The sequence below is a fragment of the Homarus americanus genome, unplaced genomic scaffold (genome assembly GCF_018991925.1).
Source record: "Homarus americanus isolate GMGI-L3 unplaced genomic scaffold, GMGI_Hamer_2.0 scaffold23578, whole genome shotgun sequence".
Lineage (NCBI taxonomy): Eukaryota > Metazoa > Arthropoda > Malacostraca > Decapoda > Nephropidae > Homarus > Homarus americanus.
The window spans coordinates 476,801-502,668 of record NW_024733231.1 but is presented as its reverse complement, the minus strand read 5'-3'; the positions used below and the strand labels follow the sequence as shown (position 1 = coordinate 502,668).

The 25,868-nt window shown below is 41.6% G+C and overlaps 1 protein-coding gene across 2 annotated transcripts in view; it reads left to right on the top strand.

Moving 5' to 3' along the window:
* The window catches only part of LOC121869522, a 65,894-nt gene that overhangs the window by 12,853 nt on the left and 27,173 nt on the right, over window positions 1-25,868 (top strand). For both annotated transcript variants that reach the window (XM_042370880.1, XM_042370881.1), the window contains exon 6: window positions 621-736. In XM_042370880.1, coding sequence (XP_042226814.1) covers window positions 621-736 — 116 coding nt within the window. The remainder of the gene's footprint in view (window positions 1-620; window positions 737-25,868) is intronic.

Sequence of the window (25,868 nt, the reverse complement as noted above, 5' to 3'; positions counted from 1 at the left end):
GTCAGAAAATTTTCTTAAGTTGCTGTCTATGCCTGTATCTATGTCATTAATGTATCTAATAAATAACAATGGTCCAAGTACTGTGCCTTGGGGTACTCCACTAGTTACGTAACCAAAATCGAATTCAGTGCCATTAATGCTCACTCTTTTTCCCGTTCAGTAACCATGCCTTTAAGCAATTTAGAATATCTCCTCCAATTCAACGAGCCTTCACTTTACGTAAAGATTAGTCTTTCGTGGGGTACCCTGTGAAAGGCTTTGCTAAAGTCAAGGTAAACCACATCATAATCGTGTCCATTTCAACTAATTCGAAAACAGTTGAAATAAATGATTATAGATTTGTCAGACATGAACGCCAACGTGTTCCCGAAGTGATTTGAATTGAGTTTGAATCTGTTCCTTTAAGTAATTTTCCTACAATTGATGTTATACTGATTGGATGATAGAGGCTAATGATGTATTTTCCTTTTTGAAGGTCACCTCTGTTAAATAAATGCAAATATTGTATTTCTAAGTATAATAACTGGAAAGTGTCTAACTATTCAGAGAGATAGATAGATAGATATAGAGCCCGTTCAAGAAAGCAATCGTAATTTAACATAAACACTGTTGCACCACAGATTTCTCCAGGGTTCCAGCAGCTGCGTGACTATGTCAAGAATGACTATGTCACTCGCCCAGATATAGCCGTGACCAGTCTACCTGACGGTGAGGCACAGTACAACCAGCTGATCAAGTTAGTTAGTATACCTTTACCTGCTTTCCTGACGGAAAGTGTATGTTGTATTATATATTGTTAAACAGTTGCCAAACATATCACTGCATTCTATATATCAGGCCCAGTAGTTATGAACCTGTTCAGGAGCGCATCATGTACTGTACTGGCATACGACAAGGCCCTCAAGTACTGCTTGCTACACATAGTCGTTTGAAAGGTTGGAAGATTGTTTCTAGGGAAAAAACTCATGAATCTGAAAATCCACTTCTTACAGAAATCCGCAAGGACACTTTCTCGGAAAACTGCCCTGCCCTAACCTAACCTAACCTAACCTAACCTAACCTAACCTAACCTAACCAAACCAAAGAAGTCTGATTACGCTCCTACGTCGAAGCGCTAAGCATCATATCCGTCAATCTGAGCTACAAGAGGCCGCTTTTCGTCGTCTATACAAACAATACTTGCTTTTGTATAATCATGGTTTGCTAACTGCAAAAGAAGGTCACCAGATGTACTGTACATTATGTAAAAAAAAAAGTATCTGCCAGGATGGGTCCGATAACTCCCGAAATGCTACATGCAACTCGTGATGTTTCGGGAGGGTTGGTATGTGTGACTCTGTGGCATTCTGAACCTACTACATTTGGTAGCCTAACATCATATTAATTATGCCAAAGTAAATACACATTGCATTACTTATGTTAATCTACTCGTTTATACCAAAGCAAACGCATATTCCAATATCTATCATCCGTGGTCTTATAATGTTTACCACAGAGCGTGGAAAGATAATTTTTTGAGATACTGTACATAAAGAAAAGGAAAGGAGATATTATTACACCTCACCACTAAACCTGAAAAATTCTCCCATGTCTATGAATGACATTCGACTTGTTTATAATGTCGAGAAATATACTAATTTGGCTCTATGATGCAGCTCTGTATTTTGGTTTGATTTTTAGAACCAGAACAACCCAGAAATCACCTCCAGGAGGTGGGTGCTTATCGAGTTCCACCCGTGCCCAATAGGGTGTGTCAATTTAGGGGGTGAACTGGCTAAATTGAAAATCGAGTAATTTGGTAGCAATTTATTGTAGTCTTTAAGCATGCAAAACAATATTCTGGCATAAATTTTTTTTTATAATAAGTCCTACCTACATCAAATGGATTTTTAAATGTACATATTTGTGAATTTATAACATAACCAGCGTTTGCACACATGTTACTGTTTCAAGTTTCAAATTACTCCCAGTATTACCCCGCCTAAGGCGGTTTCACTTAAAGCGTTTTATCATATACACCGTGCCTCGCCAGAGCTGAACTTTCACTTAACACGGATTTTTTCCACATATACGCGGTGAGTGTCCGGCTCGAGACGCTATTTTTAGATTTGCCCCACCCTGCCTGACTGCCTGTTTTAGCTCATAAAATTCATACAAATTACCCAGCCAGAATATAATTTACATTGCTGGAATTCTTATAATTTGGTGATCATTTTGAATATAAACATCATATTTTTGCATTAGACATACAAATTTTAGATAAAAAATTTTCTCAAATTAACTATGTTATCTTTTGTGCAAAATATATGACATTTATATTCAAAATATTCCTGGTCTTACAAGGAATCCAGCAATGTCAATTATATTATCCTAACTTTAGTTTGAGGTATTATTTATTAAAATTTAGTGGTTATCCCACACATCTCCTTGGGACGGTTGGTGGGGGGTGGGGGGGAGGGAGGGACCGACCGACCATCTGTTACCCTGTGAAGAATTATTTTTTTTTTTATTAACTGAAGATATTTGTTTTAGCTCATAAAATTCATACAAATTATCCGGTCTGAATATAATTTACATTGCTGGAATTCTTATAATTTGATGATCATTTTGAATATAAACATCATATTTTTGCATTAGACATACAAATTTTAGATAAAAATTTTTCTCAAATTAACTATGTTATCTTTTGTGCAAAATATATGACATTTATATTCAAAATATTCCTGGTCTTACAAGGAATCCAGCAATGTCAATTATATTATCCTAACTTTAATCTGAGGTATTATTTAATACTAAATGTTAAAAACCCTGGAAGGGAGGATTGGTGGGGGGTGGGGGGGAGGGTTGGGACTGACCGCGCGGTTGGAAGAGGGGGGGAGGCAAGGTGGGGTACTTTGATTGACAGATAGTGTTGTGAAGATTATTTTTTTTTTTATTAACTGAAGATATTTGTTTTAGCTCATAAAATTCATACAAATTACCCGGTCAGAATATAATTTACATTGCTGGAATTCTTATAATTTGGTGATCATTTTGAATATAAACATCATATATTTTTCATTAAACATACAAATTTTAGATAAAAATTTTTCTCTAGGTAACTATGTTATCTTTTGTGCAAAATATATGACATTTATATTCAAAATATTCCTGGTCTTACAAGGAATCCAGCAATGTCAATTGTATTATCCTAACTTTAGTTTGAGGTATTATTTATTAAAATTTAGTGGTTTTCCCCCAAAAATTTCTCTGAGAGGGAAGAGCCAGCGAGTGTAGTGTGAGAGAGGGAGGGAGTTGAGTCCATTATTTGAATGGACATTAACTTGGCGACTGTATTTCTCTTAAGTATTAATTGTGTGCATGTACCATCATAAAATTAAGATGTTATTTTTACTACAACATAGGTATGTGCCTTCAAAAAGTGGAGTTTGGGGGTCAGGCCGGTTTCTATTGGAATTAATCCCATATGTTCTGTTGTTCACTTAACGCGGATTTCACTTAACGCGGGACGCTCTGGGTTCAATTGACCGCGTTAAGTGGGGTACAACTTATATTTTATTATCCTTAGTCTATTTGAAAGTAACCAATGCCTTCATACTCTCTTTGCTTTGGTTTCTTGTCATCAGTAGTCTGCTTGGTATTTGTGCTTTGATGTAACCTTCTCGCCTCTCGTGGCTGTAAACATGGCCCTCTGCTTCTGTGACCATTTTCACACATCTCTCCACACTTTGAGTGTGGGAAGGCCACTTCGGCACCTGCATTGGAGTCTCTTTAAGGTTTCTCAATTCTTGGCTAGTTAGACTTGTTGTCAATGGTGGCTCTAAGACTTCCAAACTCAAGTCAACCAATTCTGACAATTTGGTGGCATTGACGTTTATTGGGGGAACTTTTCTTGAATGAAACGAACAGTCTCCCAACTGGTCGTCATCTATTAGCGTTCCTCTAATCTTTAGAATGACTTCTACAGCCTCGGTTCGGAGATTGGTACATTGACTGCAAAGCATTGCTTGCAAAACTGCTTCTGATCGAGCATACCAAGCGGACCTTCTTGCCACAGGTAACACGATGTCCCTCACTACCTTCCTCTGTGTTCTTACTAGCTGCAATTGAAACAAAAGGTGATTGGGCCCATCCACCCACATAGGATTAAGTTTCACACTAAACCACTGGGGAAGATAAACTCCAATAATAAATTCAACAATTAACCTCAAATTCTTCAGCACTTTGCCCTTCAATTCGTGTTTGGAAATCCAAATCCTGCAGAAACGAAGAGCTGTAGTTAACCAACGGCTGTGACTGACAGGTCCAATCTCCAAGAGAGCCAATGACTGAGGCACTTCTCCTGATCTTATTGCTTGGGCAATACGATAAGCATAGGATTGATCTGTGCTGAGATCTTTGATGACTCCTTCAGACAACGCCGGAAGGGGAGGGCCAACTTCGACCTTTGGAAAGGTTGTATTTATTTCTAGTTGTGTTGCTTCATCCAGCATGATGCCAAGGGGACCTGACCACTTGTTGTTGCTCTTTGTAGGACCATCAAGTTCCTGGATGAGATGACGAAGAGGTAGCTCGCCTGTATGTAAATCACATACAATCCAAACAAGTCTTCTTCCTAGTTTTTTCTCTAAATGCGTCATTACACCCCCCTGCCATCCGGTGTTCACTGCAGTTGAATCTCCACCAACAGCCTGCAGTGAACTGCCAAGTCCTCTCTCCTGAACCCAACATAAAATATGATCAGCAATGACCTCTGCATGTTTCTTCCCTTCTACTTCAGTTTCGGGAGCAAAGTGAAACAAAAACCGACCACCAGGCTCAGAACAGACAGAGTAGTGTTCTTCTTTGATGAGACCTGGAAACTTTCTGTTCACTCCCTCTACTTCTAGCAAAACTTTTGTGTCATCTATTCTTCCATCAAACAAAAGACAGGAGAGCCCTCCCTCGCTTAAATCTTTTTCATGCTGATCAGATATTTCCTTCATTATTTTTTCTTGTGCTCTTCTAATTTTATTCTGATCTATCACCAAAGATACATCCTCTCGGCTGATGAGGCCTGCATCTATCCAAGCGGCAGTTGCAATTTCTGCAGCCTCACGAAGTCCAGCATGGTGGCGAATACTAGCTAAAGCAATGTTTGAAATATTTCTTGTGTTGTATTTCATTTTCTTTGGTAAAGGTTCAGATGGCTCTTTGGAACTATCATCTGATGTTGCTTCCTGTTCATCAGAAGAACTATCAAAGAAGTGATAAACATCTTGACACAGCTCTTCCTCTCTTTGGATGGCTTCTTCACTCTTCATTTTCTTCTTTTGTTCCCTCTCTCGGATTTGTTCTCTCTTCTTGGCATTAGCAATCTGCTTCTTTGTTTCTGAATAATCTATTGAACCCATTTGCATACTTCCTTGGCCTTCTGCCTTTGTCCTCTGTGCCTTTATAAATTCAAGCTCTAAAACAGGGATCTTCTTTTCACGAGGACAACCACAATCAATGTGGGAATTATTTTCTCTCTTACCTGAGTGAGAACAGTTGGATTCAGAACATAATTGTATGGAGCACTTGCAGGTCAAAATGTCAAACAGAGTATCAAGTGTGTGCAGAAATTCATTTTTCCTGGCCAAGTTTCCTTTACCAAGTGATGTTTCAACTGCTTTGTGCCATAATTTCGTTAGTTTTAGCTCAATAGTTCGACACTGATTAATCACAGGTGGTTTGAATAGTGCATTAGCTTTTGTCCATTGATGCAGAAGAGGGACTATCATGTCATTTATGAGTTCTTTATCTGTATAGTTCCTTCTGTCCTTTGCATTTTTTTCTCGAAGGAGTAACCCTAATCTTAGCATGTCTCTCACTGTTGGAAGTTCTGATACAGGAAGCTCCTTCCCTTTACCAACTAGCAGGCTCAAGTGGGTTGACAACTGACTTCTTGTCTTCAATTTTGACATCTTCACACTATCTGACAAATAGAAAAATATTTCAATGTTTCATAATTCAATTGTTGTTTCAAAAAATATCAATTTGTTTATCAAAAATGCTGTAACAGAAATAACATAATAATTTCTTAGAACATAATGTTTTATACAATGATATAAGTAACTGCGACAATCAATATGCCCTACTTACAATAATTAAAATGTAGAATTCGTCTGGTAGAGTAGGTGCAAGTGCAATGAGAGCAAACCACCGTCTATGATATCTAGAAGGAGAGTGAGCCGGGCGCCTTATCCTCACGCTTGGTACAAGTCAAAACAAGAATTAAACTGTCCCACACGGAGAGCCTGTTCATGTTCATGTTCTGACATGCATATTGTACACAAGCTATAGAACCATAAAATACTCCATAATCCATATGCTTACATGAGATTAGTTAATATCAAGTGAATAATTCTAATCAAGTCTCATTAATTTGTTGAAATACTGATATTTGAAACTTTAAGGTATAATTGATGTAGGTGAGGGTTATTTCAATTCATTTTTGTTTGCTAATCTCAAGTTTAGACATAAAGAGGCACAATATTTTGACTACCAAATTTGATTTTTAACATGTTGACAAAATTGACACACCCTAGTGCCCAACCCTGCCACCCTACCACCTGGCCAAATAAACATTTCCCGAAATTAATGAATTCGTGTAGCTTTCATATTATGATTTCCCTCCATTGCTGTAGAATAAGCCATTTTCAATACAGCTTTATGCATATTCAACAGTAGCTGACTCGCCAAAGAGTAGTTCTTCATCATTAGAGTCTTCATTAAGAATAGTGAGCGTCTGTCTCAAGTGCTTGGTAGGTATCTGTAGGAAGTTGTTTAGCATCACACCAATCAGTCATGTATATTCCATCCACCTGCATCCAACCATTTTTTAGGGTTCTGATTTACAGGGACTTTCTAACTAAACTCTTTCACATCGCTGCAACATAATTGCTTCTTAAGAGCTTCCCGAGAGATTTCGCACATGGTGGTAAGGAAGTTGGATTAACTCCTTTCATTAAGGCCAATGGATTCTGAAGTGTTTTAGGTGAGCAAGTTTTTTGAAATATTGTGTAACAGAATCATTCACTTCTTTTAACTTTGGTTTCCCTTATAGATGGCACACAAATTTCTCACATAGATGCATATCGTCACTACAGAATCTGATGACAACAGTGTTCCAAAAAATGCCTTATATTCATAATTTTTCATCATAAGTTCTGATGAATGAATCTTTCCTTTGTTCATGAAAGAGGCAGTGAAATCGCAACCTGTAAATGCGTGGATGCCTGGCAACGCATCCAGGGTTACTTAATCAGTGGTACTAACTATGTGATCTAGGTTGATGAAGCGCCTTGTGTTGTTACGACTGAGACCTGCATCCAGCGAGACAAGACAACTTACCACTCTCTGAGCCAAGTAATTCAGAATCATAATTAGAAAATCTGTGTCACTACTCCATATGGTAATGTTTGCTGCCGTGTGATTCTCAGTGATACGATGTCGATGAAAAACCATCCTGGTATCGTCTTCCTCAAGAGTGGAATTCAGCCAAGGTACAAGTGGTACTGTTTGCAGTGAAGCAATAGCATTGGTAAATGACAAGCAAATCATCATATATATCCTTGTGCTACTCAAGAGCCAGGAATTGTTGAAGTGATGTTTGAAAGATGCTGATTTCAAAGCCGAGTGCCAGTACTTTGGACGATGTTGATAAGGGCTTTCGATGCAGAGACACATTTTTTATGAACCGAGCCGTTGATGCACTAAATCTTTGATCGAGGGGAACACATAGGTGTCCCAAACAAAATGGACCACAGGGGTTATCTGGCAAAGCTGAAACAGCAGAACCCGGGCAATGCCCCCAACTGTTAATGGAATATTATGTTGTGTGTGTAATGCAAATGTCACATATACAATGGTAACATCGGGAGTCATGCTTTCCAGTTTTCTCATCAAATTGGATTTATCAGTTGTATTCATACTGCCATCAGCATGTGTCAAAGACAAGTGTACTGGTGTTAAAGGAAATTACAAAATTTTCTTAAGATCAATTTTTTCCATGGTACTTATGACAAGAAGTCGACCAAACAGATCTCTGGTTCCTTATATTTCTCCGAGCTTCAGTTTGGCGGGAACTCTACAATTTACTGCAGCCGATGCGAAGAATTTTGAGCCCCCCCTCCCCCCCCCACAGAGTACAGAAAGACAACGAGGATCTCAAAAGACTTACAGCAGGTATTGAATCCACTGTGAATCCTTTTGGCTATGATCGAGATGAGAATTTATATCTTCTTACCTTTGATCAAAAAGTTCATGACACAACCAAGTTTGGGGAACTGTTATATAACAGCCTTGGAGCTGTTTAGTTTGTTGGGTTAAGTTGTCAAACCTCAAATGGTCTTTTCTCCATTTATTTATAAAAAAATATATATTATGCACAGTCAATAAGGATCACCGTAAAAACACTGTGAACTGTGAGTGTAGGTTAAGGACGGAGCTTAACTTAAGATAAGCTTTTATGTCAGACGTCCTTACCTCATGAGAGTATGTTGAGCGGCAGGAATTGGACAGTAATTACTTAAGAACATCAAGATCGTCTTAGTGATGTGAAAGTGTAAATCGATGTAGGATTTTTAATGCTAGACGCGATTGTATTTTTGAAAACTCAATTTCCACCGAGTTGGAGGTACAGCCCAGATCAGGAGGTAACCACAAAATCACTGTCATATGACAAAGCTTTTATTTTTATTTTTTTTACGGAGTTGTGGTCACGGCTGTGATAAAGGCCAACCAGGGAATGTAGTACTGTGATTTTAGGTAAATCAGTTCACAGTGTCATCAGTGACCGCGGAAGAGGCTGTAAATAACTTAAAGTGAATACAAACTGGCAAGCAAGCTGGTAAGGCACCACTGCCAGCAGAGACCAAGTCGTGTCATAGGTGCCACAGAGACATTAAATTTTATTTTGTTTGTGTGCTTTCTCAAAGACTGAAACTGTGTCTACAATACACCATTCGCAGGGAGATACAGTGTACACAGTGATAGCAGAAGACAACTCTATAGGCAACAGGGGAGGTGGTTAAATCCAGCAGAGAGCAGCTAAGTACTGTTCTTTTTTTTTCTCTTATTTTTAAATAGGTGTAGATCTATACACAGTCTTTACAACAACAACCATGAGTATGATATGTGATTACTGCAGGGAGACGTCGGAAATGGAGGATACAGGCCTGACTTATGCAACGTTTAGGAAGATGCTAACTGCCATAAAGCATGAAGGCTGTTGCTGGTATTGCCCTGACTGCATAGTCAAGGTGAAAGAGGTGATTGCAAGCCATAAGGGAACGAGTTCCCTAGGGACGAAAATATATGAAGCTGGAGCCCTGCTAGAGCAAGTTGGGAAAGAGATCCTTGCTAAGACTGAGGAAGTAGCTGATAGAATGGAGGTGGTTGCTAAGAGGAGTTATGCTGAGGCATTAGCAGGGCCATGGGGGGTGGCGGAGAGTAATGCAGGATCAGAACAGTTCCTACAGCAGCTAGGGACTCTGAAGAAGTGTGTCGAAGAAATGAAAATTAACGGATGGACCTACTGTTAGGGGAGAGGAGGAACAACGGGAATGTTTCTAGCGCAGGAACAATGTAATAGTTCTTGGAGTCCCCGAGAGCCAGGCTGAGAGAACTGAAAGTAAGGAAACACACGATAAGATGCAGTTTCAAAGTATTTGTACAGAGGTTCTGAAGATTCCATCAACCCCTCAGGATGTGAGGAGGCTGGGACAAAAGCAGGGGGATAAGCCACGCCCCATGAGGATCACACTGAGCGAGGAAGAGAAATGGCAGGTTGTTCAGCAGGCAAAAAACTTAGCAAGGAGCGAGGCATTTCGGGGTGTATTCATTCACCCAGATCGCACTGTAATGCAGAGGGAACAGCACAAGAAGCTTCTACAGGACTTGAAGCAGAAGAGGGAGGAGTCAAGGAAGAACGGGGCCAGGTGTACATGGGTTATATTCAGAGGGAGGGTAGTGGAAGCAAGTGTGCCGACACAGGGCCAGGGGGCAGCAGTGCACCCTCCACCCGCTCTATCCCCCACCCGGGAGGCGGCACCAGCTCCGCCTACCGGACAGGAGGGGGCGAGCGCCGTGTAAACAATGACATTTCTAACCACACCCTGCAAAATACAGTGCACTTAGCAAATGCTGCAGCTTCTGAGAATGGGGAGGGAGCGGGGTTACTACTAAGAGCAGAGACGTTACCAAGAACAAATTCTGGCTTCATGTACACTAATACTGACACGTTTCTTGATAAGAGAGAGGAGTTTGAAACACTACTGAAAGTACACCAACCAGATATTGTTGGAGTTGTAGAACTGTTGTACAAGAACTGGAGAATCGACCTAGAGGAATGTGAGTTCAATATTGCTGGATATGACTCATTTACGAACCTTTCTCAAGAAACTTGCAAGAGGGGTGTGGTTATCTACGCTAGGCAAGACCTTAGAGCCAGCCAAGCGAGGGTACAGGGAGAGGATGTTTTTGAAGAATCCAAGTGGTGTGAAATTAAATTAAAGGGAGGGGACTTACTTATCGTCGGGTGTATCTACAGATCCACAAACTGTGGCCCACTAAATCAAAGGAACTTAAGAGCCTTAATAGACAATGCAGCAATGCTCAACCCTAGCCATCTCTTTATCATGGGGGACTTTAACTTTGGCGACATCGACTGGAGAAACGAGTTCACCCCAAATGACTTGAATAACCCTGCTACTCTTTTTGTAGAAACTCTGTGAGATAATTTTCTGTTCCAACATGTTAGAGACCCGACACATTACAGAGGGGAGCAAACACCCAAGCCGCTTGACCTCATCATAACAAACGAGGAGGGTATGGTGGCCAAACTGGAACACCTTAACCCAGTTGGCACCAGTCACCATATAGTGTTGTCATTCAGATTTAACTGTTACCTAGTTCAGGATAAGGCCAGACCAAGGTGCAAATATTACAAGGGAAATTACAACGGGATGAGGGAAGAGATGAGAGGTATCAACTGGCCTGACTCATTAAGGCACAAGAACGTAGACACTACGCTGAATATCATAACTAGTAAAGTGACCCATTTGATCGATAAATATATACCCAAGACTAAACCCAGTGCCTCTAGGAATACGAAGGGATCCCTACACGTGAACCACGCGGCGGTCGACAGAGTTAAGAAGAAAACCCAGAAATTCGAGACGTGGGTTGGGTCAAACGATGAGCAGGACAGGAGGATGTATGCAAGAGCCAGAAACCAAGCAAAGATAGAGTGTAGAAGGGCTGAAAAGGAGTTCCAGAGGCTGGTTTCAAGCGAGGTCAAGTCAAACGCAAAGGCGTTTTACCGCTATGCAAAGTCGAAATTAAAAACATGAGTAGGCGTATCAGACCTGAGGCTTGAAGATGGTAGTTACGCAGATTTTGACCAGGATAAAGCTGAGGCATTGAACAGCTTCTTTTCCTCGATGTTCACAAGGGAGGATGCAATTAACCTTGAGGACAGACGGTTTGACACAGCACTGACCCACATTGTGTTCACAGAAGAGGGTATTAGAAATAAACTGTCCAGGCTAAAGGTCCATAAGAGTCCCGGCCCTGACTTGGTGCATCCTAGAGTGCTAAGAGAGTTGTGCAACGAGCTTGCCGAGCCCCTGAAGTTCCTGTTTTGTAAATGCCTGGATGAACAAAAGGTCCCCAGTGAATGAAAAGTGGCTTATGTGAGTTCTATCTTCAAGAAGGGCGAGCGTCACTCCACGAACAACTATAGACAGGTGAGCCTGACCAGCATAGTATGTAAAGTACTTGAGAGTATTATCAGATATTATCAGATACGACCTTGTAAAGGATTGCCAACACGGTTTTATGCCGGGGCGCTCCTGCTTAACACAATTGCTCAAGGTGTTGGATATTTGGACCCATATTCTGGAACGGGGTGGTAATATCAACAATAATTACCTAGATTTTGCCAAGGCTTTCGACAGTCTACCCCACGAAAGGCTGAAAATCAAACTGGAAGGGTACGGAATTCGGGAAAATGTCCTAGCGTGGATAGAAGACTTTCTACATGACCGCAAGCACTGTGTGGTGATTAATGGCACGAAATCATCATCCGTACCTGTCACAAGCGGGGTACCACAGGGCAGTGTATTGGGCCCACTGTTGTTTGTTTGTTTCATAAATGACATGCCTGACGTTGTACACTCCTCCATACAAATGTTTGCCGATGACGCCAAGTTATTTCGGGAAATCAAGAACCAAGCGGACTGTGAAGAGCTGCAGAAGGACCTCTGTGGGCACCAAGAATGGTCGAAGAAATGGCTGCTGAGATTCAATGTCACGAAGGGTAAGAGGATGCACCTGGAGCGTACCAATGGCAAGGAGGCGTATTTATATGCCCCAACGGGATGAAGAAACTGCACTATTTGAGACTGCATGTAAGAATAGGGTGTGTCATACGGAGGCGAATTTTTTTTTTTTGAGTTTGAAAAATCGGCCCATGGTATTAATGATGTAGTTCTATGTGCAGAATCATGTGATATCTTCAGATTTGAAAAGTTTTTATTTTTTACAGGTAAATTTTAACTTGAAATCTTATGGTACCTAGTATTCCCAATTTACCAACACCACTAAATAGCCATTTAAAGTAAAAGCAAATGTATCAGGTTAATTTATTAGGATGAAAATGATCCAGAATAGTGAAACGAATGATCTTGACACATTTATTAAATTTAATATTCCTTTAGAAAACAAAATCATCAAATACAAAAACTGGTTTTACTACTACGACCCGGTGTTCCTGCACACCATAGAGAACATGTCTTTCTTGCTTCTGTTTCTACTCATCACCTCCCTGCTGACCACCTGAGCTCGGATGTAGCCTTCCCTCCTCTCCTGGCTGTACACGTGACTGCTGGCCTCGCTCACTTGCTGTACACAACGCTCTATACTCTGGGTGTGTGAGGGCCAGGCAGGGACATGCATGGGGTTGTCCAGGAAAGCTCTGACTTGAACATTGAGAGGCTGCAGGAGAAGAGGGGGCTCACTGCCAGCCTGGATGTTATCCAGATCTATGAGATCAGTGAGGGTCTTGGCACTAGATTGGACTTCAGGAGTCTCTCCTGACCCTGAAGGAATCGTCACCAACTGATTCGTCATGCCCCAGATCCTCTCATAAGTCTCATTCAGCATCTTTTTGACTGCCACTCTTCTTCTCCTCTCATCCTTACTGGCAGAGCATTGTCTGCAGAACTGCTCGCACGAGCAACAGGAAGATTCTCACAGTCTGCTCCACAATCTGAACAACCTTTCTGGCTGACTCCTCAGGAGCTCAAGCTGGAAGGAGAAGATGCCTTCGACCTTCGAGAACAGATGACTTGACTCATGTGCTGAACCAATTGGGCAAGTAGACACTCACGATGAATTGGACAATAAGTCTCAGGTCAGGAAGCTGTCTCTTCTTCAGCTTGGCGATGAGCGACCCAAATTTGCAGAACCTGAGAGCTGCTGTAGAGCCACCTAGAATGTGAGACTGGACCTATCTGCAGGTAAGCAAGTCTATCAGGCATGACCCCAGTTTTGATGGCACTGCAAATCATGTAACCATATTACTGGTCAGTACTCAGGTCGTCAATGACAGTATGTGCAAGCTCAACGAGTGGAGGGCCAACTGTGATTTTTTCAAAGCTCGGATTTATTTCTAACTCAGTGGCAGAGTCCAGCATCTTGCCAAGAGGACCAGACCATCTGTTGTTTGAAAGAGTTTTGCCATCCAGCTCCTGGATCAGATGTCTGAGTGGCAACTCGTTGGTGTGGAGGTCACAAACAATCCAGACCAGCTTCCTCCCAATCTTCTGCTCTATCCACTGTATGACCCCCCCCTTGCCACCCTGTGTTCGTGTTGGTGCTGTCCCCTTCAATGGCCTGCAGGGTCTGGTCTACGTTCCTCTCTCTGAGCCAGTTCACAATGTTATCTGCCACTATCTCAGCTGGTTTCCTGATGTCATCTTTCTCTGGAGTGAAATGCCACAAATACTTCCCTCCTGGTTCACTGCAGCAGGAGTAGTGTTCCTCCTTCACCATGGCAGGGAACAACTTGTCAGAATCCCCAACTTTCATGAACACTTTAGTGTCATCCCTTCTCCCATCAAAGAACAAACAATTGATTCCATGTTCTCTTATCCCCTTATCAAACTCCTCTTCTAGGTTACTGACAAGTTTCCCCTGAGCTCTCCTTACTTTGTTATGATCTATCACCAGGTGAACATCATCAGGTGCTATCAAACCACCGTCAATCCAGGCAGCTGTTGCTATCTCTGCAGTTTCTCTGAGACCAGTGTGGTGTCGCTTTCCTATTTCGAATGTTATGCCTGGAAGGTTTGGGATCATTATTTTCTGGGTTAGGGACAAAGTCACCATTCTCCTGGTCAGCACTCGGATCAGCCATGGGGAAGTCATTAAACTCTGAATCAGCTTGACTCCAATCATCGGCCTTTTTTACCTCACCCTGGGCCTTCTCAAGTCTCTTTTCCTCGGCAACTCTTCTCCTCTTCTGTCTCTCTGTGGCAGCCTCCTGTCTCTTGGACTCCGGAATATCTTGGCTAGAAATCATGAGAGCCCCTATACTGCCAGTCTTCTCTCTCTGTGCTTTGACAAATGCCAGTTCGATCACAGGAATCTTCAGTTCACGCTTGCAAATACAGGAGATGTGGGCCTCGGATTTACAGTCACGATCGCATCCAAACTCAGGACAGAGAACAATTGGGCACTTGCAAGTAATTATGTCAAATAACTGGTCCAGTTGCTTGGCAAAGCTGTCCTTAACTGCAAGTTTTCCTCTCCCAAGAGAGATATCTCTTGCCTTTTCCCAACTGGCTAGCAGTCTCTCACTAATCTTCTTCTGACTTGTTATGACTGGAGGCTTGAACTGAGCGTTAGCCAGAGTGTACTGTGCCAAGACAGCTTTGGTCATATCACTGGCAATGTCTTTGTTTGTGTAAGTTCTTTGGTTCTTTTCACTGATTTGCCTGATTAAAACACCGTATCTCAAAGCATCTCTCAATGTAGGCAACTCCGACTTCAGGAGCTCTCTCCCAGACCCAAGATAGTGACTGAGATGGCTGGATTTTTGGTTCCTCGTCCTGACACAAGCAGCCATCGCAAATATTATCAACTTATAAATGCATCAGAATCTGAAACAGAAAAAAATATTGTTAGTTGGGTTGTTAAAGAATGAAGTCAGAAGCAATGTTCACTATTTAATTGTAATGCACTAATGCAGCTGTACGTTAGATTTTCGATAAATTTCACGCTAAAATTTACCTAGCAAAAGGTTGCAAAATATTGAAACTGAAATTATTTTCTGTTTATATACACTAAAATCTACCATAAAAGTGATGGGCCATTAGTTTTAGCTGATCTTCCCTCCTATGACACACCCTAATGTAAGAAGGACCTACGTGTGTATGTTGACAATGAGCTGAAGTTCTCGGGCCATTGCGAGAAGAAGGTAAATCAGGCAAATAAATTATTGGGTCTTATAAGAAGGTCGTTCAGATGTCTAGACGGTCCGTCCCTCTTAACGATCTTCAAGAGTGAAGTGCTTCCCCATCTGGAGTACTGTCACCCCGTCTGGTCTCCGAGATATGCTCGGGACTGTCAGTTGGTTGAAAATGTTCAAAGGAGGGCCACCAGACTGGTGCCTGCACTTCGGCATCTCAGCTACCCTGAGAGATTGGAGCGCCTGAACTTGCCTAGCATATACTACAGATGGGCAAGGGGAGACCTAATTGAGGTGTATAAGCATCTAAAGGGTGTCCTTACTTGGAGTTGGCGGACGCTCGCCCCACAAGGTATCACAACTCAAGATTGAAGAAGCTGCAAGTCTAGAAAACTGTGAGGGCAAACTTTTTCGGAGTGAGGGTTGTGAACTCTTGGAACAATCTGCCAGAAAGTGTTGTGATGGTACCGAATGTGAGCTCTTTCAAGACAAAATTTGACCAACATTGGAGCGGGTTCAGGTACATTCAGGAGCCGGTGCATGCCCAATACTTGCCAACAGTGCGTGACAGAGACGTGACCGATCGCCCAAGCAGCCGATCTTTTGGTGAAGTGGATAAATGAAAAGGAAAAGTAATCAGAGACGTGACCGATCGCCTAAGCGGCTAACGAGCCGATGAGTGGTGAAGAGGATAAAAGAAAAGAAAAGAGTTAAGCATTAACTGCCGAGAGCTGGCTACTAATTAGCTGAGCTCAGGTCTAAGAGACACGACTTGAGAGTGGAATTTTCTGATCACAGGTGTGTCACATGATCCTTACAGTTCATGGAAAATAACTATGGGTGATGGAACTATATAACAACACTATAATAACCCATATTTATATAAGAACCAGTCTATAAAACAGGGGCTATTGCACAAGGATGATATACTGAACTACGTTGACAAGGGAGAGCTGTGGAATACTGAATTTCGTGATGCCTGTTTAGCAGATCCTTCCAGCTTCGAGAAGCCATTCAAGAGACGTAAAGATCATAGTTCAGTAATATTGCCTTCTTTGTGGTGTCAATCTTTATCTTGATCTTCAGTAAGTGACCTACAAAAGGGACTGTGTTACCTTCTCAAACTGCAAGAAAAATAATTCTGGATCGTGTTCATCAAATGAAGGCACCATTTTTGCATATTTAGTTGCACCAAAGACCTCTGGTTGGTGAGTAGTCACCTCTGCAACAGGACTAGATAATCTTAAATGTAACATTTGTTATTCATGTTGTCTTTGTTTCTCTTTTTGTTCTCTCTGTTTCTCTCCGTGTTCTCTGTTCATATTGTCTTTATTTCTTTGCACTTTCCATTTATAATTTCGGTATTATTTTACTTTCGGACAACACGGGAATCTTAAGAATTTACCTCTGTAATCAATAGTTTAGACGAGTCTAAGACACTTTTCATCTGTGACGTTTCCCTCGCAAACGACATATATATGCCGGGTGGTCGGGGGGGGGGGCGAAGTCCGCCGGTTAGGAGGTTAGGTTAGGTCATTTACGAGGAAGACGTCACAGGAGAAAAGTGTCTTAGAATAGTCTAAAGGGTATTTGTTAACTTTAGTCCTATAATTCTTTACGATAAATCTGACAACATATGTGAAATCCACAGAAAATTCGAGACACTTTTCTTCTATGATATTTCCATCTGAAATTAAGGATAACCGAGATATTAATTTTTCAATATTATTAGATTTTCTCAGTCACAAGTGTCGCCATGATTTGTTCACTTCTGGCGGAGAAGGTCTGATAAAGATTATTTCATGTCAATTGCAGAGTTTCATCAGAAAAATAGTGAGGCAATTTCTTTTTTTAGAAAACACAGGTTAGGTTAGGTTAGGTTTTGTTGGTTGGTTGGTTGGTGTTTTATTTATGTTATTTACTCGAAAAAAAATCCTACTTTCTCCGTCAAGACCGTGTTTTGCTGTGTTTTGAATGAACTTTATCTTCAAAACTGGCGCAAATCATTCGTTTTTGAGTTTCCCCCACCCAAAACCCACGGTTCCTACGGGGTCCCCCATTATTGTTGGGGGTAAGGAGGGGGTCATAACTCAGAAAAAAAAATATTTGCGACAGTTTTGAAGTTCAAATTCAATCAAAACACAACAAAATACATAGGAAAAATATATTTTCGTGTCGCTAGAAGATTATAGGACTAAAAGTAATATTTACCATCTTCTAAACCAGGGGTCACCAAACTACGGCCCGCGGGCCGGATCCGGCCCGCGACGTCAGTTCATCAGGCCCGCCGACGGTACTTTATTGTAATGTTTGCTTTCGTTCTGGCTTGCAAGTATTGAACAGAATGATTATGCGGCCCGCGCTCGTCATTCTTTCAGTTATCCGGCCCACTGTGAAAACAGTTTGGTGACCCCTGTTCTAAACTATTGATTACAAAGATAAAATTCTTAAGATTCCCGTGTTGTCCGAAAGTAAAATTTACCCTAATTTCTTTATGTTAGCAACTCAAGAGATATTCTCAACACATAATTCCAAGGCACTATCAGGTAAAATATAATTCTCAGTTAACCAAAAAATGACCGACTTCTTAATTTTACTCTTAGTCATTGAAGCTTTGATTTTACTTTATATATCTTTGCAATCCAGTCATCGTTCTTTACTAAACTGTTTTTTAACTGTTCTACTGATGGATCTTCCACAAATTCACGAAGAACAAAATCTCCCATGTTTGTAAACTAAATGCTTATGCAATTAAATGTTCAAATGATAACTCCTAGATCAGGCCCCCACTTATTACAGGTTAAGTTCATGTTGGGAGAATACTGATCAGTAATAAAATGATGTTAATACACTTATTATTAAAAGTGACCTAGACAGGCTGTGAAGATGAAAATCCAGAATGAAAAATACACTTAAAACAAATCAATATATTTACAAGGAACACTCACGCACGAACATTATGAGGCAAATCAGAATGGTAACTTCACTTCAATTCCTTATAAACATTCTAAATATTATACCTACGATAATAACAAGAATAACTTATCTGCTGAGTTGAATACAGGTCAACCACATAAATAAAGGAAATAAATACCCTGACAACACCAAGAGAATTGGGGAAGCACCTCCGACGCACAGCAGTCGGTGTCAGGAATAAAACTGACTCTCAACCGGCTTTTCCCAGCCCAACAGTGGACAGCAGGAATTTAAGGTCCTCTGCTGTTCATCACCGGAACCACAGTAACTAGTCTAATGGCTGTTATGCAGAAACTAGCTAATTGGAATAAATAAACTAAATAAATGTATTTTGCATGTCATATTACTACATAATAGCTTAAATAATTTACTTGAATATAATACATACAATACACCTAGACTTATATGAGCTCCAATGAAATCACCAATACCCGATTCACTGTAACTCTCCTTAACCCCGCGTCTTCTCGACTATTATTATTATTATTATTATTATTATTATTATTATTATTATTATTATTATTATTATTATTATTATTATTATTATTATTATTATTATTATTTATTACTATTTAATAAATTTATTACACCTCAGGGGGCGACAAACCTAGTCTCAAGACCATGCGGTCAGACACTAATACAGTGGTACTTGTGTCTCGCAGGACACGCTATGACTTGTGATATGGAGACATTGATGTGAGTTGAGGACAATGGGAATTAGCACCCATGGTGACATAGTGGTTACTGACTCTTCCTGTGGTAGGAGGTCCGTGACAGTGGAACAATCAAGGCAATAGTCTTGAAGGGTGTTAGCGTTGGGGCAGTTACAGAGTTTACAGGAAGAGAAGTGTGGGACATACCCCACCTCAGATACTTGCCAGATAGGTCTGTATCCTTTCCTAATATTAGGCGAGACATCATATGTCTGTGGACCATAAGTCCACGTCGACGCTACTTGTGTGGATACGGAAGAGAGTGATCATACTATTGGATGGATATACTCTCCGCCCGTTCACTCTCCCTGCGATGGAGTGTACAGGTAGATGAAGAGCTGCTAAACGTATTCTCTTTCGATAGCAGAGGAGGGTGGGTGTAGCCCCAGCAGCAGGGAGGGCCAGTTTACAGGCATTCTTCGCGAGACGGTCAACCGTGTCATTGTTTGTTATTCCAACAAGAGATGGAACCCACAACAAATTTTTGACAACAGAATTATCTTGGGCAAAAGCTATTAGACGTAACAATTGTTGAATTAAAGGGAGGCATAAAGGCTTAGAGGAGGAGAGGGCCTGGAGGGCAGATTGAGAATCACAAATGATTATACCGTTCAATCTCCTCTGAAGGAGGAGATCAACTACATCCAAGAGCCCATGTAATTCACTGTAGGATGAGCTCGACCAGTTCGGAAGTCGACGGCCGACCCAAGCTCCCGCCGGTGGGTGAACATCCAAAGAGAAGAGAGCGCACCCCGCACTCCCGTCTGCCTGTAGGGAACCGTCGGTGTATAGATGGTGTATGGTAGGGATTGAGGAAGAGACTGTGCATGGCCTCCAGAGCTAATTATTTCAGAAGTAGAGGAGGGTCCGCCTTTATGGTGTGAGGATGAGGATGAGACCAGCCGGCCGAAGTAGAGGCCAAGATGAATTTGGGTCAAGGGAGGTTCTAATGACATGAAAATAATGGGGGGCAAGGAGGGGAGAGTGAAGACATTTGACACTGAAGCAGGAGACATTAGCGTACATTCTCTCAACAAGGGAAGGAAGATTGAGTTCAGTTTGCATGTTGACTATCCTAGTGGAGGTGGGACAACCCAGGATAAATCTCATGACTTTGTTTTAAAACTTTTCGAGGGGATCTAGGGATTTTGGGGGGAGTTGACATAGGGCAGGAGAACGGTAGTCGACAACAGATCGGATAAAGATGATGTAAAGAGTTCTGGCTAAAGGGAGATAAATCCCTGCAGCATTGTTGGATAGTCACACGAGAGGAGTTAGACGCTGTTGCAATCGATCTATGAGGTCCCGGACGATGGGTTGTCGTACAGGTGTAGCTGGAGTAATCCGTACAGGTTCACCCAGGTAGATGTACTGCGTATACTGAAGGATAACACTATCTCCCACAGAGAATTCTGGGAGTGTCCCCGGGTTACGAGGAGAAAAGATCCTACTCTTGTGTGGGTAGAGGATGAGACCACATGCAGAAGACGACGCTGAGAATGAGTTTGATTGATTGATTGATTGAAACATTTTATTTAGCCAGAAAAATACAGATACAGATTGGATAATAATAACAATATTAACATGGCTGAGCCAGTTGAGAACCTGAGCTCTCTTTGAGGCACCTGATATATACTATACAATTATCTCAAGGAAGTATTATGTAACATTTAGTATCATCTGGAATAGTACAATAGCATGGTGGTAATAAGTACATCTCATAATGTTACCACGGTTATCACTTCAATATTTATTTATTTTATTTATTATTCATATTATTTATTTATTTATTTTTACATACATATACACATACATATGCATATATACACACATACACACACACATATATATATATATATATATATATATATATATATATATATATATATATATATATATATATATATATATATATATATATATATATATATATATATATATATATACATACATACACATATACATATAAATTAGAGTGGATTTTAAAAACATAAGTATAATGGGGGAGTAAAAGATAGCAGAGGATTCCCAGTCGACCTTCTAGCTCTAAATCCAAACTGGGAGTCTGTAAAGATGTCATTGGCATTGAAGAAGGAATTTAGTCTATTACATGCTAGCTTTTCCAGTATCTAATTCAAGGCTGGGAGGACTGATATGGGGCGGTAATTCTTGAAGAGACCTTCATCCCCAGATTTTTTATATGCCGGGTGGACTTTAACAATTTTCAGTTTATTAGGAAAGACACCACTAGTGAAGGAGGAGTTACAAATGTGGAGGAGAACAGGTAGTAATAAGTGGGCCACTTTCTTAATGATGCTCATTGGTATATTGTCTTCGCCTGCTGCTGCATCTGTGGACATTTTTGTGATGGCCAGTAATTCATCTGCTGTGACAGGGGATAAGAACAGCTCATTTTGCTGTCTGTTTTGCAGGTAGGCTCTAAATTCCTCATGATGATCAGGGATGCTCTCTGCAAGATTTTTGCCAACATTAATAAAATATTCATTTAAGTGGTTGGCAATGAGGGAGGGTTCCGTTATAACTGAATCGTTTATCATAAAAGTTGAGTGGCGTTGAAGATCTTCCGGCGACCCAGGTAACTGTGGTACCGGGAATGTCAGGAAGAAGAGAAAGTAGGTGATGCATAAGGACATTAAAAAGAAAGGGCTAAGAACACCACCCTGTGGAGCTATATGCCCCCGTAAAGAACACCGAAGTCTACTAGCTGAACAAGGATAGTATCTCTATTTGCAACATCAAAGGCTCCCTTAAGGTCGATGAAGGCTACGACACTCATGGGGGAGAGGCGAATATAGAGTTCCAGGAGACAGTGATGCTTACTCCATTGTGGTAGGAAACCATACAAGCTGGATGAGAGTTTGTCTTCCAACCGAAACATGAAACGGGCAAGGAGAATGCGTTCCATCACCTTGCTGAAGAGAAAGATGAGAGAAATGGGTCTGAATTTGGCAGTGCCACATTTTGGAATGGGTACTATTGTGCTGGACGTCCAAGCATTGGGTACATACCCCGTGCGGAGACAGAGATTACAAAACAGGAGGAGGGGTTTGCCGGAGACTTTCAGGAGCAAATGGAGAACCAAGTAGGTGACACAGGTCATCACAGGGGCAGTTGCCTTACCCCGTTTGAGGGCTCGCTGCACTTCCTCCTCGGCTTTCTCCACCGTATCCTCTTCATTAACCTTCAGCAACGCCGCCATGAGACGGAGGGCACGGAGATTTGACTGGGAGGATAGGGCCTCTTGAGTGTACTCCGGGAGATTACGGGCTTGGGATTGTTCTGACCATGTTTCGACAAGATCTTGTGTGTACTCTGCTGGACTCTGGTGAAGAGCACTAGAGAACTTTTTCTTGACTATTTTGTTGATGAGGTGCCACATAGCTCCCACGCAAGTCTGATGGTCAATGTTATCTGTGAGATTACGCCAGGATTCAGTCCGAACACATTGAAGACGGTCAAGGGTTGGTTCACCTTGGAATGAGATACCATCCTCCATCGCCTTCTTTTCCGCCTGGAGGATAGGTTCATCAAGGGTCCAGGCGTAGGCTTCGGAGCGACGTTTGATGTGTAGCCGAGAGACGTAGTGACTGTGGATGTTATGTGTGTAGTTCTCCAAGGAGGAGTATAACTTCTCCGGCGACTTTAAATCGAATGTGGGTAGAAGATTAGACATGTACAAGATGTAGGTAGGACAGCACTTCGGAGGGATGGTAATATGGTTACGACTGTGGATAGGGGGAGGTCCAGCTGGGAGTGAGTAATGGAAGCTGAGGGCGACGTGGTCAGAGAAGAGGGTAGGGTGGATGAGGACCTTACATGGGGTGCCACTGGTCCAGAAGTAATGATGTGATCAAGGGTACCTCCACGAGAGTGAGTGGCACCAGCAGTATCCCAGCGAGACAGCTGGTGACGGCGGATGTACTCAAGGAGACGAATCCCATTTTGGTTGGGATTAAGAAAGAGGTCCCCAATCTCTGGTTGTCGAGCGTTGAAATCTCCCATGTACATCATGCTAGAGATCGGAGTAGTAGGGAGGACAGAGAGATTTATCCTGACAGGGACAGAGTAGACGTTGCATAGACGGATCTTGCCGTCACCCACTGCTATCTCAAGAAGCTGAAAGGTCATATTGTCATCTTCAGAGGAGCGAAGACGTCGATGTGGGATGGAGGAGCGGACGTATCTGATGAGACCATTCCTGACAAGACGAATATAGGGAGTGTAGTCAGTAAGCGGAGGAGCCTTCCCTCGAAATAGAGATCGAGCAGCAAAGGTTTCCTGGATGAATATAACATCTGGATGATGGTGATAAACATAACCCTTAAGTGCAGCGAGTTTCGTATCATTTCTGATTCCACAGGCATTCCATAAGATAATGTGAAGCAGTATCCGGTTATCGAACTTGACGTTTACCCTTCGAGAGCCAGTTGTGGAAGAGGAGGTGGTGCGGGCGTCGCTTTGTGGTGTGCCACGTGAGGGGGCAGGATACCAATGGTTCCCTCAAGGTGAGAGCGTCTAGCTTCAAAGTAAGGGTAGTGACAGAAGTGATGGCGACCTGTTGAATTTGTACAAGAAAGACGAGAGGGTTTTCAGTAGTGGTGTGCCTGGTTCCCAGGTCATCAATGCGAGCTTCATTGGCATCAAAACGTGCTGAAAGTGAGGTGTACCGAGACCTCAGAGAGTTGACAGCATTGGGGAGAACAAGAACTTTGACATAATCAGGATTAGTAGAGGTAACAGGTGGTGTGGCGTCCTGCGGCAAAGATGCGGGTACACTAGGACTCACCAGCGACACATAAGGCGACGACGTAATGACCTTACTAATCTTTAAATAGCACTGCAACGGTCGGTAGTCAGGTAAGAGGGTAAGGTGACCCAACCTTCTGACCTGACTACCTAATACCTGACCATTGTGGACCTGGTCTCACCCTCCTCTGTATATATACACCTTGTTTTGTACTTCTCTTTAGTCTGTACTCACCCCTGAAGATGTGAATTACACGAAAGCGCTTGGGAACTTCGTGTTTTCTTCTTTCCTTGTGGTTATCAGCATATACTTAGATCACGCGCACCTACAGTGATTTACTTGCATATATATATATATATATATATATATATATATATATATATATATATATATATATATATATATATATATATATATATATATATATATATATATATATATATATATATATATATATTAGGGTGGTCCTTGTTTTTCAACTTTGGAATTTTTTACCACAGACCCTGCTAAAAGTGTCCATTTAGGACAAAAACATTGTGTGTAGAGTTATTTTTAAATATATTTATATTTAGAGGTTGCTCAAAGCTGTCAAAAATTAAGTAATCGATGCAGTCGATTACTTTGTAGCCGATTACGCCCACCACTAGTGCGTCGCATTTGGCACGATTGTGGTGAGTTTTTGCTGGTAGTGATTGATGATTGGGGAAATTAGAAACAGTTCTGCAGAGTATTCTCATTATTAATTTATATTAATAGTTAGTTTCTTTATTCCTCAGGTCAAAATGGCTAATGCAGGAGTAAAAACACGAGAAAATGTGTATTTGATAAAGACATTATGTGATGACATTACAGAGGCTAAGTTACCTTCAAACAGGCAAGTGTTACAGTATTTTTTAAGCCTGCATCGCATACAGAAAAAAACCATCAGAGTGGTAGCTGGGGAAGTCACAGACAAAGTTCTTCAATTTTGGACAAAAGCAAACATTCCCACACACCACAAACTAGATTGTGTGAATCAAGTGCACAAAATGTTTGACAAGTGGAGTAGTTTGAAAAAGAACTCTTCAAGAAAGACAGAAACTCAAAAGCAGAAAGAGAAAGAGTTCACTGATACATTTGAAGATCTCTTTGACATTGCACATGTGAATGCTTTGAATATGATGACAGTTCAGGAGGATAAGGATTTCTTAATAGCGCAACGAGAAAAAGGGCGTCGTGGGGCAATGTCATCTCTTGACAAAGTATTCCTGAAGAGACAGAAACGATGAGAAAAAACTCAAGAAAGCAATGAAAAGGAAGTTGGCTGCAGACAATGCAGAGGAAGAAGCCAAAAAATGCCAGGCCATCGTTGTCTTGGACAGCAGTAGTACGTCTTCTTCTGAGGAATCCAACCCAGTTCCTGGCCCATCAGCACTTCAAACTCCACCTACTGTCAAGAAGCGTGGGCGAAAAGAAGTTCTAATTCCAGAAATTTCTGCAGCATTAGATCGGACCAAGTCCTCAGATAGAATGGCCATGCACATTGTCACCCAAACTGCTCGAAGTCTGGGCCATGATGTCAGTGAATTGATTCTGAATCGATCAAGCATCAGGAGGAAACGTCAGCATCATCGCAGTAGCAAGGCAGCTGAAATCCTTTCAAACTTCAAACCAGAGTCAGTTTTAATTGTTCACTGGGATGGTAAATTGATGCCTGATTTGACGGGGCATGGGGCCCCATGTTGACAGACTCCCAGTTCTTGTCTCAGGCAATGGCACCTCCCAACTTCTTGCTGTTCCAAAACTTCCCTCTGGTACCGGTGATGAACAAGCAAAAGCTGTTGTGAAGGCTTTGCAGCAATGGCACATTGCAGACATCATGCATGGCATGTGTTTTGATACAACAAGCTCAAATACTGGTCACTACAAGGGTGCG